Source organism: Schistocerca piceifrons, chromosome 3 (genome assembly GCF_021461385.2).
Source record: "Schistocerca piceifrons isolate TAMUIC-IGC-003096 chromosome 3, iqSchPice1.1, whole genome shotgun sequence".
In the NCBI taxonomy this organism is placed as follows: domain Eukaryota; kingdom Metazoa; phylum Arthropoda; class Insecta; order Orthoptera; family Acrididae; genus Schistocerca; species Schistocerca piceifrons.
The window spans coordinates 501371379-501391691 of record NC_060140.1 but is presented as its reverse complement, the minus strand read 5'-3'; the positions used below and the strand labels follow the sequence as shown (position 1 = coordinate 501391691).

Genomic DNA, 20313 nt, shown 5'->3' with positions numbered 1-20313 from the left:
ATCTCAACCCGTTATCATCGGGGACACTTCCGTCCGTATGGGAAGCCTCCTCCTCGAGACTTTACGGCCAGTCAAGCAACAACTATGGACGTCAGCAATCTACAGGCCACCTCCATCAAGACCTGTGCAAGAACGTCAAAGGGGGGGAAAGTGTTGTGACTCGCCGATCTTTGAAAGTGCTGCCACGCAGTTACGTGCATCCTCTACATGCAGCGCTGTGTGCCAGCCATGCAGCAGCAGCGCCACCTTAGTGGCCAGCCAGCCAGTGGCCGCTAGACTCAGACTCAGTTATGATTTGACCGTTAAAGTGTGCGCACGTCTTACTCTGTTTACTTGATCTCTGACTTTCATATATTGTGTTTACCTTGAAATATATTTGGTCAATTGAAGTTATAACAGGAAGAGATAAAATTACTTGCAGAAAGGCTAATTGAAATGGCAGGTGGGGTAGCAGCTGAGCTGGTTTTGACCCTTCTGACTTCAGAAAGGGTAAATTGAAGACTGAAATTTTCCTATGCGGTGGCTGTTTGCTTTGATTACTTAACATTCTGATCTTCCAGTTCTACATTGTTGTTGATCATGAATTTAGCAGCTTTTTGTTGCAAGTTCCAACATTGTCATTTCATCATTTTCTGATGTATTATCTGCCTGAAACTTGTTTTCAGGCATAGTTACAACAAAAGGGGTTTTAACAGTTAACAATAATTAGTCAGAACAAAACAGGAAATAAAACAGACCCTACACAGTGAAGGTTCCCTATTTTGTACGTGCTAGGTGGCACATACACTTGGCGACAGGATGCAAAGGCAGTGGCTAGTGAAATTCACATTAGACGGATTGTGTGAAGACAGTGGAGATAGTGACAGTGAGGTTATGATGACTCAGGCATCAAAATCATGGCCCTCATGGTGACAGCAAGAATATGTGGCAGCAGTGCTGAGCTTAGCCTGGCATCAGGCAGTAGAACAGCAGGAGTGGATGGGGTGAATCAGCAGGTCCTGGCTGGCAGCAGTGTCATGGCCACAATGAGCAGGGACACAGTGCAGGCCAGAGGCAGCCCACGCACTGCAGGATGGCACCCCCACACATGTGCGCATTGAGTGAGCTATGTTGGTGGGATGGACTTTGTGGCAAGGACAGAGTCTGTGCACTTTGCAGTGCCAGGTAACATATGAGCCAGGGTCACTACAGCCTGCACCGTAAGTTTGTGTAGCACCAGACCATGTTACATTGGATAATGGTGGCACCCAGCCACAAGAAGACTGCTAGTCTGGATTGGCTTGTGACAACATATCCCACTTCTGACACCAGATTTGTATAGAATGGGAGAAACAGGTACTAAGTGGGCATCTGGTTCAGGGTCTCAAGTAAAAAAGAAAACAGTAAATTTCCAACAAAGAATCCTGGTTTACTCAAGAAAAGGGGAGTACGTTTGAGGTATCTAGGGAAACAATCAACTGCTTGGAGGGGTTGCCACTAGGACCAAAATCCAGAGGATGGCACGTGAGAGTGGATGAGGAACATGTTAGCTGGTCAGCTACCATTGTGCAAGAGATCAAAGTATCAGTGCTCCGCCCTGTTTGTGCCTGCATCCATGACAACACATGATCTGCTCTCATAACCAAATTGGCCAAGGACAGTGAATGAAGTCCACTCAAGGCATCTCCCATTCAGCAGTCCTTACCATATGAACAATAACAGGTCAGCAGCATGTGCTGAAGCCGCGGCTAGGATTTGGGCGATCTGCACAGTGTTCAAGCTTGTACCAAAGGAACAAAAATTTACTGCCCCTACCCTCTCCAAGCAGGTTGTCCCTGCCCAATATGCATAGGAGCATGGCTCGTTCAAGAATATCTTTCCACAGAAGCAGCTTATCATTTGATGAGCCTGGCCTTTCCCCCCTTTCCCTCATACACTTTCACCCATGTCAGATTTTGCTACTAATTGTGATGCACACTGCGTACAAATTTTGTACTTGGGCGTCTCTGAAAGCCTGGTTCTCCATTTGGCCACTGTAGGCTTTATAATAATTGTGTATAATAATTATGTGTTATTTATGGTTGTTCAAAGCAGAAAAATACATAAAGACTTATTATAGCTTAAGTGGGTGTTTTAGAGATTTTGACATGTTAAGCCACAATATTCAGAAGTGGTAGCAGTTGAACAAGGAAGGCCGGCACATGCATGACATTGGTCACGTTTCTGCCCAATGTGAGAAGGCTGATGACCAATGAAGTTTGTGCAGCAGCAGTCAGCACCTCGACAGATCAATGACTGAGTAGACAGGCAATGCTTCCAAGGAGAACAATGACCAGCCCTGTTCTCACATCAGTGGTCAATGCTCCAACAACTGTCAGCATACTGAACTCACATGCTTGACATATCTGGCGATGCAGAGGAGACAACAGGGCAATGCCTGACCACGCAAGCATAGGGGCGAAACAATGGAAAGCCGGCACATGTGCTGACATTGGTCACATTTTGGCCCAACAAGAGAAGCATAGATCAATGATTGAAGAGTCAGTTGCTGCCCTAAAAATTTAGCGACATTAGCAAAAACACCAAATAAATACCTCTGATGAATGGGCGTGAGGTGGCTCTTTGATGGAGTCCTTTGAGGTGGTCCTTTGGAAGCTTCTTCAAATGGAGAAAGAAGACAGAAAGAAGCATAATCTGGATGGATGGACCAATGGTTAGTCAGCAGATGTCATACTTCACTACAACAAATTAGCTGCTAAACTGCTTGACATAAGATGGTGCCGGTACCGCTCCAGTAGGTCAACACAAAAGATGCCATCCCAAATGTGACCAGAAAGATGTTCATGTGGTGCTTAACCAGGTGGCTTGTGAGGACAAAAGGACTGTGGCCACACCAAATGGGTCATCTATGAACTTAGAGGCTGATGAACTCTGCCAGAAGTCGCCGATCTGAGGGTCGCTGGTTCAATTCCGGGATGGAGCACTCTGCGTCACGGTGTAGCTGCTTGTTAGTACACAATGAGAAAATTCACAAGAAGGATGCCCCGCTGCCACTGCAGAGAGTCACGGGCATGGTACTGAGGGAAGAATACACTGTCGGCACGCTGCTGCAATATGAGCCATCGCCACTTCAGGTGTCACCAGAATCTGCACACTATGACTCCAGCACTCCACAACCACAAGGAATTGAGCTAGTTAAAATGAAATGTATTAGTCTGCTTGTTTAAAGGGCTTATGTCTCAATAAATGACTATTAGTGGAACCACCAATTTTTCACTCACATCTCTTCCACTGAGCCAAGGTATGAGCCGACTCTGCCGCCCACGTGTTGCTTCCATCCCACCCTTCCTGACAAAATAATGACCTTTGCTGCCCTCTGGCACTGACACTCAATATCTAGTGTCACTAAACTCCGACCTGCTACATTTGGTGTCAGGTGACCTTGGCTCTATTTTGAAGTGTATATGGTGGGAATTAATGATACAACAAATTCATAATGCCCTCACCAACAAAAGGCCGTGACCATCCCACAGTCAGCTGACTACAACCTGCAGCCAACAGACAGTATTTCAGTACATTGGTGAGTGCAAATTGGTTCCAGTAGTTTTCCTTTTGAAGTAACTCATTTACAGTGTAACAACAAGTGATGTAAGGCCCTTATTTTTTCAAAAAAATTTGACACTAGAGAATTTCTTTTCAGATGGTGTTAGATGTTCTTTTGAGCAAAATTATTATCAGATTTCTAATGTTACTTGTTATATAACTGAGTCTATGTTTTTGTGGTCTTAGGAAGTATATTTCTGGGAATAACCATTTGTTAAACATGAAAGCATTACAATGACTGACAGTAAGACACAGGGAGTTTCCTCCCATGAGGCTATGCAGAACTTACTTAATCAGGTAGCCCAATTGATGTCTGACAACAACAAATTGTTGATTCAATTATCCAAGTATAGATCAACATCTAGTGCAACCCCTCCCATACTAGATTCATCAGCAGCCACCCTTGTGACCCCTTCTCTGGCAAGCCAAGCGAGGATATAGAAGCATTTTTTTGCTGATTTGTTAGCAGCCGCTAAACTTGGTTCCTGGTCAAATGAACAGATGTTGCAAATGACAAAGTAATGGTTAACTGGGGAAGCTAAGGTGCACATACTATATCATGAGGAGTTACGAAATGCATTAAGTTTTGACGAATTGAAACAAGGTTTGCTCAAAAGATTTAAAAAGCAGAACAGTTGCTGTTTTTATAGGGACCAATTGAACACTGTGTCCCAAAAGCATCCCAAAGGCACAATGAAACAATAGAAAGCTTTGTGGATAGAATAGGAAAAGTTAATAGTAACACTTACCAATTGTCAGTCAGTGATGAAGCCAATAAGTATATCCTACAAGAAGCAGAGAATAGGGCCTTTTTTTGTGAAGATTGGCACCCGAAACATCATGCTGTGTTAGGGCAGAATTTCTGAAGAATTTTCTGATGCAGTGAACATTGCTACAGCATTACAGGAAACAGATGCTGCGATGTGGTAAAAGGTAAGAAAGAATGTATTTTCCACAGGGGTTCATTGCTTCAGATGTCATAGGCAGGGACACATAGTGAAAAACTGTCACCAACCACAGTGTACAAATTGTTGAAGGGTGGGCCACACATATTGTGAATGCAGCAGTACTGAGAAATTTGCAAACAGAGGTCCATTAAACAGGAATGGGAATCCTGAAAATGCCAGCAGGCTTCCCATTAAAATTCCATGCTATTAGAGTGCATGCAAAGGCAGAGTGCTGGTTACCAGGCACTATTAATGATATAACACACGGAATATTAGCCAAAACTGGGACTCAGGTGTCAGTCGTAAGTAAACAGTGCACTGAATTGAGGAGATATGACCCTCCAAGAGTTAAATGGTAGAGGCAGAGGTGACATAAGTTCAGTAGGCTGTATGTCACTGACCTTTAATATTGAGGGTGTAAGATTCCAGGAGGTTGTGGAAGTTGTGTCAAGGGTAAGCAACAAATATGATGCTATCCTTGGGCTAGATTTCCTGAATAAACATCACACCATAATCAACTTCAGCCAGCAAACAGTGGGGCATAGCAGGACATTGTTTTGGTTAGGCGACACAGCTGCTGCAAGATCCCTCTCCCCAGAAGGAGGAATCAACTAAACTGCGAGCATTGTCCTTGCAGGTAGATTCTTGGGATAAAATTCCATTCAGTACAGAAAAGCTACTTTGGGTGGGCATTAATGCTGCTTTTCCTACAAACACTCTATGCATAGTGGAACCGTTGGAGGAAAATGATGAATTAGACACAGAACATTGTTTTGTGCACATGAGTATAGTGCATGCTGCAACAGTTGATAGAGTACAGAAGATACCAGTGCATACAAATAATTTTGGGAGAGAAGATAAGGAGATACAAAAGGGAATGTTAATAGCTAACATAAGTGCCCTAGAGGAAGATGATTTTGATTGGTCAGGCATAGTCAGTAGTGACAAACAGCTGCCTACAAAACTGCATTGTGCCAGAAGATATCACACTTAAAAGGAAACGAACAGGACATGATAGAAGCAGTGTTGGAAGAGTTTCAGGATCTGTTTAGTTCACAGGGACTGCTACCCCAGCAACAAACATCACAAAACACAGGATTCCAACAAGAGATAACAACCTAGATTATAGGAGACCATACAGAGTTCCTCACCAGTTAAACTGTTACTTGATGAATTCATAGATCAGCAATTAAAGGATTTGCCATACAGCACAAATGTCATAATTGTGCCAAAGAAATCTGCCAGCAGTGCAAAACCTGTCATGATTATAGGCATTTAAATAGTAAAACAATTTGGGAAGAGTATCCATTGCCAAATATCGTACATACCATTGACCATCTCATTAACAGTAAATATTTCTCCACAATTCACTTGAGGATTGGGTACCATCAAATAGAAGTTACACCAGAGCACAGACATAAAACTGATTTCTGCACACCTTCAGTTCATTGGCAATTCTTAAGGATGACTTTTGGATTAAAGAATGCTCCTGCAACATTCCAGAGACTGCTAGATGATGTGTTACATTGATTAAAACCTTGACAAAGCATGATATACCTTGATGACATAATCATATTTTCAAAAGACTTCAAAGAGCATAAGTTTTACTTATGAGAAGTTTCCCACTGTCTCAGGGACACTAAATTAACATTAAATTTGGAAAAAGTGTCACTTTGCATTAAAGGAAGTAACATGTTTAGGCTATGGTATTAGCCAGCTAATAACAGCAGTTAAAGATTTTCCAACATCACAAGCTACGAAAGAAGTGCAGCAATTTCTAAGACTCTAAAATTATTATCGAAAGTTTCTTAAAGAAATAGCACAATTACTCAACAATGGAAAGGGGGTTACAGAGTGTTGTCTATGGCATCAAATATTACAGTTGCTATCTAGGAATAAATTCAAGATAATTATGGACCATGCTGCTCTCAAGTGGTTACTTGGGCTAAAAGACGCATCAAGTCATTTGATGCATAGGTCCCTATGCCTCTCTGAAATGGACTTTGAAGTAATTCATAAACCGGGGAAGAAACATTCCAACACAGATTGTCTTAGTAGAAAGGTACTGGTATTAGAAGCAGTAGGTTGCAAAGCAGAAGAATGGTGAAAAACACAGGCTTCAGATGCAGATTGCAAAAGATATGTGACACAACAGCAGTTTTGCATACAGGGTGGGATCTTGCGTTGAACAACTAGACTCAAGCCAAGAATCATGGTTCCCAAACAGCTCTGACAGGAAGTCATACAAGAGGCCCATGATCAAAGTCTTCCATGTTACGGTGGCCAAAGAGCTACTAAAAGAAGTATTGCTGAGTGTTTCTGGTGGGAGACAAGAAAGCATGATGTAGCACAATATGTGTGCAATTGCATTGCCAATTGACGACATATATGGTCCTTTTTGTAAAACACCATCTGGGAATAGGTACATACTAATGATTATAGATCATTTCTCAAGATATCTAACCATGATAAGTCTCCCTGATCAACAAGCAAACACCATTGCACAGGCTATGGTCAATAATTGGATTTTAAAAATTCAGCCTACCAGAAGCACTTATAACTAACCAAGGTAGTAACTTCATGTCCAACCTCATGAAACAAATTTGCCATTTGCTGAAAGTAAGTAAATTGGGCACCACCCTATTACACCCACAGGCAAATGGACAGAGAAAGGGTCCACCACACTATCGGGAAAATGCTAAGCTATTTTATCAATGACCAACACGACAACTGGGATATTCTCATTTCTGTATTGTGTAAGCACATACAACACCAAAACACATGAAGGAATGGGCATGTCACTTTATGAGGTTATTTATGGAGGGTAGATGCCATTGCCATTCGATGTTATTAAGTCCAAAGAAGGAAAGAATGGAGAAACTGTTAAGCAATTTCCTCGAATCATTAAGGACGTGTGGAAAAAGGTACAGGAAGCAAATACCAGAGCATTGGAATGGCAAGAGAAATTAGGCAATGTATACGCTAAGTATCTGGATTTCAAAATAGGACAGTTGGTTTTCTTATCCACTCCATAAGTTGCTGAAGAAAAGACGAAAATATTTGTGACACATTATCAGAGTCCTTACCAAGTTGTTGAAATCACTTCACCAGTTATTGTCAAGTTACAGTTACCCACAAAAACAGCTATTGTTCATGCAAGCTGCTTGAAACCTTTTAAGGGAGTGACAGATGTGCTGACCAATCAAATACTGTTCCGAAGCATGCTGGACCTCAGAAACAGAAGACCACTGATCATCAGCACAGAACACACACTCAGCCCCATATAAACTTTGACAGCACACAGTCGATTATGCATCCACAATACAAAATCAACAATTCTAATGCAAATATAAATAAGCTTTGTGTACTATAGATTCAGAAAAGGAAATTAGCAAAATATGCAAAGGGGAATTCTGGATTTTAAATAACAGGGAGTACCAACATATGATTAGACACTGTGTGCTTAAATAAGTATGAGTCCTTCAGCAGAATGTATTGATAAGGATATCTAGGTCATATAAACTGCAAAATAATTTTTCTTTTGCCGTAAAGTCACAATTATGGATGTTTGTACTTAGCAATACTATTTTTCGTATTAAAGGCACATTTATGTTGTATCACAGGCATGAAATTTACCACTAATTTACTGACTAGAAACACCTATAAAATTACAACTCAAAATTTGTCTTACCTAAACAACTCTTTTGATTCCTCCATCCTGCAGTTATTAGATGTTCATATCACTGGACAACAAGGCAAGATTGATACCAACACTATGATGTAGCATATTGTAAAGTTTAAAAAGCAACATAAAATGCAAATTAAGATATTAGGAACAGGTATTTCTGGCACCTTCTTGTACATAATTATACTTTGCACTGATTTTCTGTGTATCAGATGAAAATCCAAGACAAACAATGACATATCACTACATCAAATTCCAGTTGAATGGCTACAAAGATCCTGAGCATATACATGTACTGCTAAAATGTATGTAGAGGCAATTGTTGCTTGCTACTTCATTCTATTGTTACTGACCTTCATTCTACCATATTTCTAACATTATTTTCAAAAGTTTTCTTAATGCTTATATATTTCAAGTTATTACAAAATGAATATATTATATAATTTCCCTGACAGAGTAAGGTTGCCACTATGTTTTTGTTTCTTGTTTGTTAGTCATTCGTAGATGGACATAAGAGAAAATTTTAGCATGAATTCTTTTGAATGGAGAAGGAATGTAGGATGTATAATAATTATGTGTTATTCATGGTTATTCAAAGCAGAAAAATACACAAGGAATTGTTATGGGTTAAGCGAATATTTTAGAGTTTTTGACACGTAAGCAACAAAATTTAGAAGTGACAGCAGTTGAACAAGAAAGGGCATCACATGTGTGACATTGGTCACGTTTCTGCCCAATGTGAGAAGGCCGATGAAGTGGAGTTTGTGCAGCAGCAGTCAGCACATCGACAGATCAGCGACCAAGCAGATGGCCAATACTTCCAAGGAGAACAATGACCAGCACTGTTCACGCATCAGTGGTCAATGCTCCAGCAACTGTCAGCATACTGATCTCACATGCATGACATACCTGGTGATGGAGAGGGTATGACAGGGCAATGCCTGACCACACCAGCATAGGGGAAAACAGTGGAGAGCCTGCACATGTGCTGACATTGGTCATGTTTTGGCACAATGTGAGAGGTATAGATTAATGACCAAAGAGTCAGTCGCCACCCTAAAAACTTAATGACATTGGAAAAAACACTGGATAAATGCCTCTGATGAACGGGTGTGAGGTGGTCCTTTGACGGGGTCCTTTGAGGTAGCGGGGGCTTGTGTTGCTTGTGTCTTAAATCAACCCCGTATAGGAGTCTGTAAATTTACGATTTCAGGTAAGAAAGTAGAAGGAGTATATACATACACAAAACTGAAGTGCAATAGTCTTTGCCCAGAAACAAGCAGCTGCTGCGCAATTTTCTTTTGCTTTGAACAACTCCTTCTGGTTGCATGGATCAGGGCAACATAAGTACTGAAACAGTTGTTTCACAGTCTGTACTTCTCCACATTTACAGTGTTGATTGCCATAAGTATCCCCATTTCACTAACTTACCCCTAGATTTGCCAACACCCACAACACCCATTTGTTGTTTGTTTTTTGATTGCCATGCAATTCTGCACAAGTCATATCTGGCTCATAAGTATTCTGCTAACTTTACTCCTGCTGTCCACAATTTTTCTCTAGCTTCCTTGGCAGATGTATTTAATGCAGTTGTTGAGTGTAAAATACTTTTCCTTGACTTCATTTGAGTGAGCTCTGTTCCAAAAGCTGAAAAACCTCCATTTATTGTTTTTTGTTATGAAAAAGGTTATACATTTTGGGTGTTTGTTAATTTCTGTTGCAGGGTTTTTGGAGTAATGAGGTGGGGTCAGTAGTGCAGTAGCGGTGCTTATCATGGAGCTTCCAGTGCATCTGCCAACTTATTTCCAAGATCTAAATTCTCCAAAGCAATTATTACAATCCTTATGAGTCCTTGAAAGGGTTAGGGCCTCACACATGACCAACAGGTTGTAGCAGACTTTCGCAAGCTGTACTGCTGCAAGCCAGTCATTCAACTTGACCCCACTACACATGTGCAATTTGCTAAGCAATTTTAACAAGTATTATGAATGCCTCTTTGTTAAGAAGTTCTGCTATGGGAAATTAATTATTTTTAGCTGCAGTGGCAGTTTATCTCCTTACCCCCACAAATACTTGCAAAAAATGAATTAAAAAACTGGGAATTGTAATTTATTAAACTTATTTGGAAGCACTATTGTTGAGAATTATAGGTTTCTTTTCAAAATGTATCACATTTTTAATCAATCTCAAGTGGATTGTGTACATATTTTCAGTATGTTAATACAATTTGTTTTTGTTTATTAGTCCTCAGTTCCTTTTTGTTCATTAGTTTTATAGTTTAACTACAAGCATTTATAAAATTTTGTCAACAGCAATGTTGCTGATTAACACACTTCTTGTTATAAATTGGATTACCGTATAACTTGTTATAAATTGTATGAGGTAGAAGTTGGCAATTTGAAATGATAAGTGACTTTAGTATAACTGTTTCATAGATTTGCCTTAAACATTTAAACTAAATTGTCCACTTCATATTACAGTACTGTACATCATTCTGATTAGGAGTTAAAGCTATTAATAATGCACGTAACTACATAAATAATTAAAAATTATCAGATGGCACCCAGTGTATAGTGACTACTATTATGAACTTCCATCAATTTGTGATGAAGCAAGCTGGGATATTTTTACTTCCCCTCTTCTTTTGCCATCTGCCTCCTTAAAATCTATTTTTTACTTTTAACTAATTACCATTAACATATGTGAATATAATCTGCATTTTCATAAAAGAGAAAGGTTGGCCCTCAGTTTTAAAGAATATAACAAAAGATCTAATTTTGTGCTTAGTTTTATGTATGTAATTGATTTTCTAATTTATTTTGACTCTTCCTAGTTAGAATCTTTAATTATAGGGTGAAAGCAGTAATTGTTTCATAACTTAAATTCTATTGTTGACATATAAACAAATATAAATTCTGTACTAATTATAAACATTTGGGGAAGCAACTAAGAGTAATCTTAAAGGATCTATTTGGCTCTATTGGAAGACATGTTAGCAGAGCCAGCCCTTAATTAATTCCTAAGTAATTAACAGTTTTGTCAAAAGTATTGTTTGTGTAACTACATATCTTATTTTCATGGTTTAAACAAATAATTTGGCTTAACTCTTGTAGTAGAAGAAACTGTTCAAAAATCAATTTTTCAATGTATTCAGTTAATTTAATGACTTAAGTTTTAATTGTAATTTCTGTAAATTTAACTTTTCTAACGATGTGTATTTTCAGTACCTATTATTGTGAGGATATATAAGGGCCCAATTTTTGGTCCTGAGACAGTCAGTCCATGGCTGAGTTTCAGACAAGAAATCTGTGTTGATTAGAACAACAACAGTGCTTCAGCTTAACTATGAAATAAGTGTTACACAACTAGACTGTGTGTTAAAACAATAACAGTTTCTGCTACATATATACCTTTCTATTCTTCAATAACAATGAACTTTGTGGTTAGATTTTTACTGCTCATAGCTGTACAACAGTAAACTATTGCAGCAGTATGTGACTGTTCGCATGAAAACTATTAATGAGGCTTATCAAAAGTTAAACAATAGTGCACTGGCCATATTAAATGTGTAATTGGGCGGCTGTGAAAAGTGAAAGTAAAAAACTCTGAAATGAAAATGTGCCCCTGTCAGCTACACCATTTGCAGTAGACAGTACTGCACTTCCACCCAATATTTTTTCAGCCAGTACATCGACACCAAGGACAACAAGTGAAGAAACAAAAAGGTGAATCATTGCAAATTCGACTTCTGCAACACTAACTTCAAAATGCTAATTGCTGCAACATTGGAGGTCATCAATATTTTTTTATTGATATTGCTGTAATTTCTGTATTTGCAGTACTTCTTAATATAAATGGCAACTCCAGCCTCAACTTCACCTCTCAGAGTGGTTTGTGGTCATTAAAGAACTACAAATTCTTACATAAAGTCCCTACTCAACTTGAGCAGAATGAAACAAAATAAAACTATAGAAACATGATTAATACTGTAATTAGACAAACAAGTTGTAGCCATATTGCCACACATAACTTGCAATTCATTAGACTGCATGAGAAATTCAAGCAACCAACAATCAAACACTGTGATTTGTCCAGACATGTGCAATCTCCAGACAGATTGCACAACCTGGTGGTGGATTGCTGGAATCTGTCATTCGTGTTTGAGACTCTTTACACTGTATTATCATTGGTGTAGAGCTTTCAGACCTCAGAGATGAGTTGGCCAGAGCACTGTTAACTCTGTGGCAGGCACATCCTGTGTGAAATCTTGAGACACACTGCTACATTATGTATCTCAGCTCAGCAATCCAAAAACTCTGCAACACAAATTAAAAGACACACACACACACACACACACACACACACACACACACACACACACACACACACACACACACTCAAATATCAATTTTTTTAACAGTCAACAAGGAATACAAATTTTTATTTTTAAGCTGACCACTTTTGATTATAATCAACTTTTTGAGTGAGGTAACTTGCGAATATTTGATGATGAAAAAGTATAATAAAACTGCTATTGTGCCATTACACTGTTTTAGACTGCCAATTACAAATGTACCAACAGAACTTTTACAGACAAAGGTCCTGAGTTCACATCTCAGTCCACGTCTCAGTCCAGCACACAGTTTTAACCTACCAGTAAGTTTCTTGATCTTTGTTGTGATCTTTGTTGTTGGAAATTAATGAACAAACACCCTCTGGATTGCTGTTTTTTCTATGGATGATTACTGGCTTCAATGTTCCCATCAGATAATCTTGAGATGTGGTGCCATAAGATGCAGTTTATCAGTGTGGAATGAATTACATAGAAGTTGGTTAGTTTTAGGCCAACAATGTAGGAAAAGATCGGTTGCTAATTTCTGTAAAGATGACATGTTAAAATGTAGACAGGCACAATTAAAAGTCTGCTTAATATTATGGTATTGTACATCATTCTAATTAGAAGTTAAAACCCTTAACAACAAATGTAATTTAATTGCAAAGATTTTTATATTGTTACAACTACCAGCCAGCTTTTGCCAGCATTCTCAAAAATTTTAGAAAAAGTAATGTACAGGCAGCTTCTCAACCATCTGACCACAAATAACATATTATCAAGAACACAGTTTGGATTTCTGAAGGGTTCTGATATCGGGAAGGCTATTTACACCTACAGTGAAAATGTACTAATTCATTAAATAACAAATTACAAGCAGTAGGTATTTTCTGTGATTTGTCAAAGGCATTTGATTGTGTGAACCACAACATCCTTATAAATAAATTAGAATTCTATGGTGTCACGGGCAGTGCTGTAAAATGGTTCAAGTCATACCTAGCCAACAGGAAACAAAGGGTGTCAGTACAAGGGACTAGTGAATTAAGTCATCATCAGAATGGGAAGAAATTACATGTGGTGTCCCACAAGGATCCATCTTAGGGCCATTGCTTTTTCTTGAGTACATTAATGATCTCTCATCAGTTACACTGCCAGAAGCAGAGTTCGTTTTGTTTGTAGATGACAGAAGTATTGCAATAAATAGTATGTCGAGTGTAGTTCTAGAAAGATCTGCTAATGATATTTTCATGGATATTAATAAATGGTTTAAAGCCAACTCATTGACATTAAACTCTGAAAAGACTCACTACATGCAATTCAGAACCTGTAAGAGGTTTCCACCCAGCATATGCATAAAGTATGAAAAAGAGCAGATAGAAGAGGTTGACAGTCTTAAATTCCTGGGATTACAACTTGATAATAAATTCAGTTGGGAGGAGCACACCACAGAACTGCAGAAACGCCTTAACAAATCTGTATTTGCAATTCGAGTGTTAGCAGACATAGGCGACATAAAAATGAAAAAGCTTGCATACTTTGCCTACTTTCATTCCATAATGTCATATGGTAACTCTTCAAGTCAAATAAAAGTTTTCAGAGTTCAAAAGCGTGTAATACATATTATTTGTGGAGTGAATTCACGGACGTCATGTAGAAACATCTTCAAAGAACTGGGTATACTAACCACTGCCTTTCAGTATATTTACTCCTTAATGAAATTTGTCCTAAATAATATATCTCTTTTTCCAACAAACAGCTCAGTTCATACATACAATACCAGGAACAAAAATGATCTGCACAAAGACTTAAAAGCACTTATTTTAGTTCAAAAAGGGGTCCACTACTCAGGAACACTCATCTTCAATAATTTGCCAGCAAACATAAAAAAATTTAGTTACAAATAAAGATCAATTTAAAAGGAGCCTGAAAGACTTACTAGTGGCCAACTCCTTCTACTCCATTGACGAATTTTTTTAATAGAAACAAATGATGTATTGCATATATTCATACTATTAGTATTGTTATTTCAGCTAAAAAAAATAAAAAATTAAAAAAAAGTTGACATGTGTGGCCAAGAGCAAAGCAGACCACCCTGTGGCACAACAATCAGCTGAACATAACATGCTTGATTTCAGTGACTGCTTCTCTATCCAAGCCATCTGGATCCTCCCCTCCACTACCAGCTTTCTGAACTGTGCAGCTGAGAGTTATCCTTACAACACATGTCCCGCTCCCATAATTATATTTCTTTTATAAATGATTACCAGCCTCGACCTATGGTAACATACTGTCCCCACACCATCCACCCAACAGTTTCCACCCTGTCTGTCCTATCACCTCCTCCCCATTCTTGTCTTCCACCCTCTCTATTTGTTGACCTCTGCCAGTGCACTCACCCATCTTTCCCGCTCCTTTCCTCCTTCATTCCATTTTCCCCACATCCCTGTTCATCAGCCTTCTGACACTGAGCCTGTTGGCAGTCTAGTCCCTGCACATGCTACCAGACAGCACACCTCTCCCCCCCCCCCCCCCCCCCAAATCCCCACCTGTACAGTACTATCCCTACCCCCTCCCTGCCCCCTCTAGATTGCAACTTCCATTTCATGTGATAGTTGCATTCTGGTCTGAGCTGCCATGGTGGTCATGTGTGTGTGAGGTGTGCTTGTTTGTGTGAATGAAAAGTGTGTGTTTCTCTCCCTGTGGCCAAAAGCTTATATGTAAATGTCTTTTAATTGTGCCTATCTGTAACTTATCACATCATCTTTATGGTAAGTAGCAATCTATCTTTTCCTACATTGTTGATCTGTAACCTGAAGTTTCCATTGCTTACTTTTCAGTCACTCATACCACTGTTGACAATCACACCTTGTGATGTCAGATCTGAAGATGACCTGCTGGGTAGATTGAAAGTGGTAATCATTTATAAAAGAAATAGTGGTCCAGGTGGTATTTGTTAATTCATTAGAATTGTTTCTGTTGGTTGGTTTTACCAGCACTTTATTTGTGAAATGATGTAAAGCTTTCCCCATTGAAAATTTTTCTGTGTACATTTTTATCAACGCTGTTTATTTAAATCTGACAGGAAATTTCTCTTAGGTGTTAGACTGATTACAAAGAAAGCTCAAGATGGGTTCTGCCACTACAGTGTAAGATTTTAATACTCTGCTAGGAAAATCATCACAGCCGTAAAATTACAACTTTTAGCAAGATAATGATTATTTTAAATTTTTTTTAAGAAGCTTTTTTTTTTTTTTTTAAATTAATGCCTGGAGGTCATATAAACCATGTCTGCCATAGTACATATAATGCTTGTATATTTGGTTGTTTATTAGCGGGTCCAATATCTAAGATTTTTTGAGGTGACAGTAACTGGAACTGGTGTCCAATGATGTTAGTATTTTGTAATTTCTGTGAAAGCTATCATTTGGTTACTTAATTACCATCAACTCACAATTTTTAATTACTTCTTTAATGTTTCTCTGGATTGTTATTCTTTTTGTGTATGGTGCATGTACATTGCTTTTTTAAAAACAGATTGGAGCCTTTTACAATACTTCTTGCAGTCAATTTTTAACTATTTGTTGCAACATGCTCTGCTGTACTTCACATCTGTTAAGTCAAACTGGATTTTATCCTTGATGGTTTGCAAGTAAATTTTCTGTATCCCATGTGATTAAAGCAACTGAAAACAAAATAATGGGATTTGAATGTAGCTTGTCATCATCTCCTAAATCTTTCCTCATTGGGCTGGATTAATATTTATACAGTGACATAACTTATCCCTGATGATATGAGATATGAACTAGCGCTTGTTTTTCACCTCTTCTTTCTTTACAGTTATCTACTGTTCTTCTGAGTAATTGTGCAGTAGCCACCAGAAAGATCGCTGGAGGCGCACATCGGTATGGCGTGTCACGGACGGTAGTTGCCGCAAGTAGAGTCCTGTCCACCAGAGGGCACGCGAGAATTCAGACGCGACCTCTGCCGGCATAACAATAACAACTCCGGCAGCACGGGCCGTACCCAGTCAGTTAACATCGGGCATGCCTAGGACACAGTCCCTGTCTACGCTAAGTGAAGTGCGACATAAACGTGAACAGTGTTACTACACAATTGGCGACGAGTAGGGTTGTTCTTTCGCATGTTGCGTCGTTGTTCCGGTTTCGCAGCTTCTCCACGGCATGGAGGATTTAGTGTGGGCTTTGGTTGAGCAGCAGACAGAGCTCATGGCCACCATGAAACAAGTGCTTCCGGCGTTGCTCTCCACGCCGTCTGCTCCAGCGCCGTTCCCCCCTCCCTTTCCCCCATATGACAAGACGGCGGAGGATTGGGACGCATATGAACATCGCCTTCGGCAGCATTTCCAGGCATTTCATGTTGCTGATGCGGAGGTATGTCGTGCTGTCTTCTTGTCTTGGATATCTCCCTCGCTGTATCAAGTTTTGCGGCAGCTATCGCCATTGCAGGAACCCTCGTACGTGTCTTTTGACGCATTGTGTTCATTGCTGTCTTCATATTATCGCCGCCGCACGCATGTTGTGGCGGCTAGGGTCGAGTTCTATCAATGCAAGAAACAGCCCCATCAGTCTTACCGGGCGTGGGCCGCTACCCTGCACGGTCTTAGTCGCAAGTGTCATTTTGTCATGGAGCAGTTGCGAGAGTCGTATGCTCACGTTACGGTACGCGACGTCATTGTTCGTTCGGTCTCTCTCACCGCAGGTCAACAGCTGGAAGTGTGGTGCGACGTCGCGGCGGTTCAGGGTGGCGCGGCCGCGTCCACTGTGTCCGGGGTGGACGACGTGTGAGCGGTACAATCCGGCCGTTATGGCCGCTCCCGCACGGCGAGTAAACAGCATTCTGGTCGCCGGCTCCTGTTGCCATCCTGTGCGTCGTGCTTTATACATCATGATCGGTCAGAGTGCCCCCAGCGTTGGGCTGTTTGTCGCAAATGTAATAAAAAAGGTCACATTGCTAAAGTTTGCCGCTCAGCCTCAAAAGAATCGAAGGAAGCAGGTACAGAGGACATGGACATTGACATTCAGGAAGTTTCATCGGGCCAAGCTCCCAACGCATCAGCATGCAAACTCTTTATCGAGGTGTCGGTTCGGTCCTGCCGGTTACAACTGCAAGTAGATACGGGCACGGCAGTTTCGTTGTTGAATGCACAAACTTATTCCGGCCTTGGATCACCCCCATTGGCGCCTGTTTACCCTGCGTCTATGCGGTTATGGTAAACAGTTCATTCCCCTACTGGGTCAATTCACTACCGACGTGACTTACAAATCAGTCACTCGGCCTATTACTTTTATTGTTGTCAGTGATGCGAGCTCCGCTAACCTTTTTGGCCTGGATGCCTTTCAAGCTTTCGGTTTTTCTATCGCTGACACCATACAGTTGATCTCCGAAGATGTTCCCTATCAATCATTGGAATCTTTGATCTCAGACTTTCCAGATATTTTTGAGGAGGGCCTGGGGCGTGTTTCAGATTTTGAACCTCACTTAACCTTGAAGTCATCGGCTCGCCCGCGTTTTCTACGCGCGAGGCAGATTCCCTTGGCTCTCCGCCCTCAGGTAAAGGAAGAGCTAGACCGGCTGACAGCCCTAGGAGTCGTTCTTCACATTTCTTCTAGTGAGTGGGCTTCGCCCTTCGTTATTGTAAGGAAGCCCTCGGGAAAATTACGTCTTTGTGGCGATTTCAAGGTCACCATTAATTCCCAATTGGTGGTGGACACCTACTCTTTGCCTCGTGCTGATGAATTGTTCTCCGCCGTGGCGAGAGGCCAACATTTTTCGAAAATCGGTCTTTCGGAAGCTTATCATCAGATACCACTTGATGAGGACTCCAAACGGCTGGCGGTCATCAACACCCCGTTTGGCCTTTACCAATACCAGCGGTTGGCCTTCGGAATATCCAGTGCCCCGGCGATATTCCAGCGTTATCTTGAGCACGTCACGTCGCCAATTCCTCATTGTATTAATTACCTGGATGACATAATTGTCACAGGCCGCAGCACGAAGGAACACTTGTACAACCTTCGCACCCTCTTTCTCAAATTCAGGTCTGTGGACTTGCGTTGCAACCTGCATAAGTCCAATTTCTTCCAACCGTCCATTGAGTGTGTGGGCTACACCATCTCTCGGCACGGCATCCAGCCACTAGGAAGTTTGGTCCAAGGTATCGTCGACCTTCCTTGGCCCGCTTCACTGAAAGAGTTACAAGTTTTTTTAGGCAAGATAGCCTATTACCACCGGTTCATTCCCAGGGCTTCCACCATAGCCCGCCCCCTGTACTGCCTTCTGCGCAAGGGTGTTCCTTTTGATTGGTCGCCTGCATGCGAGTGAGCGTTCACCTCATTGAAGGGCCTCCTCACGTCAGTGCCTTGTTTGGCTACTTTTGATCCCCATAAGCCGTTGGTCCTGGCTACAGATGCTTCGCAGTATGGGGTGGGGGCGGTCCTGGCCCATCGCAATGCTGATGGTTCCGAGCAACCACTGGCGTTTGCGTCTAAAACTCTTTGTCCCGCACAGGCCCATTACTCCCAGGTGGAAAAAGAGGCTTTGGCCATTGTCTACGCTGTTACCAAGTTTCACCCTTTCTTGTATGGCACGAAGTTTCAGTTAATCACTGACCATAAGCCATTAATATCGTTATTTGGCCCCGCCTCTCAAATTCCGGATAGGGCGGCCCACAGACTACAGCGCTGGGCCTTGTTCCTCTCTAAGTACCATTATGACATTCATTTTCGCCCCACCGGACAGCATGCCAATGCTGACGCTCTTTCCCGTCTTCCAGTGGGCCTGGATCCTACGTTTGATCGAGAGGAGATTATGTGTTTTCATTTGGATGTGGCGTGCCACCAAGCGGTTGATGGCTTCCCGATCACTAGTTCTCGAGTCGCCAGGGAAACAGCAGCTGACCCAGTTCTCCGGCAAGTAGTTCACCTCATTCAGCAGGGGTGGTCATCCCGCCCTCCGGGCCGGGCCTCTGACCCTCTTCATAATTATTTTATTCTATGAGACCGACTCTCGGTCTTGGAAGGAGTTCTCCTTCTGGCTACCGATGATACAGCTCCTCGCGTGGTTGTTCCTGCAAGTTTACGAAGGGAGGTCCTCACGTTATTACATGCGGGGCACTGGGGTGTTTTCCGTACTAAAACCTTGGCTTGCAGACATGTGTACTGGCCCAGTATTGACAGAGAAATTGAGCAGTTGGTGGCCACCTGTTCCCAGTGTGCGAGCCAACAGGCATCTCCCAGGCCAGTGTTCTCTTCATGGCCGCCGGCAACCCAAGCATGGGAACGTGTTCACATCGATTTTGTGGGCCCGTTTCTCAATGGCTTTTGGCTCATTGTCATTGATGCTTATTCCCGATTCCCATATGTGGTTCGCTGCTCCTCAACCACTTCAGAAGTTGCAATCCAGGCACTAGCAAAAATCTTTTCTGTGGAAGGACTGCCAATCACCCTGGTCTCCGACAATGGACCGCAGTTTATTTCGCAGACCTTCCAGGATTTTTGTAGGCGATTCGGTACTCGGCACGTTTGCTCTCTCCCCCCCCCCCCCCCCCCCCCCCCCTTCCATCCACAATTGAATGGGGAAGCTGAGCACATGGTGCGCACATTTAAGACGCAGATGAAAAAGTATGTGCACGAATTTCCTGCGGAGGAAGCATTGACGTTTTTCCTGACGGCATACCGGACCACGCCAATGGGAGAACGCAGCCCCACAGGGCTCCTCCATGGGCGTCAACCTAGGACTCTGCTGCA

At 41.4% G+C, this 20313-nt stretch overlaps 2 protein-coding genes across 2 annotated transcripts in view; both read left to right on the top strand.

The window, feature by feature from the left end:
* LOC124787792 (disks large-associated protein 5-like) overlaps positions 1 to 10337 on the top strand; it is a 101227-nt gene extending 90890 nt beyond the window's left edge. Inside the window, exon 3 of the mRNA XM_047254713.1 lies at positions 9938 to 10337. Within this exon, the coding sequence (XP_047110669.1) occupies positions 9938 to 9976 (39 nt within the window). The 3' untranslated portion in view covers positions 9977 to 10337. The remainder of the gene's footprint in view (positions 1 to 9937) is intronic.
* Positions 10338 to 17452: 7115 nt separating this feature from the next.
* Positions 17453 to 20313, top strand: part of LOC124788778 — a 160823-nt gene continuing 157962 nt past the window's right edge. Inside the window, exon 1 of the mRNA XM_047256060.1 lies at positions 17453 to 17560. Within this exon, the coding sequence (XP_047112016.1) occupies positions 17453 to 17560 (108 nt within the window). The remainder of the gene's footprint in view (positions 17561 to 20313) is intronic.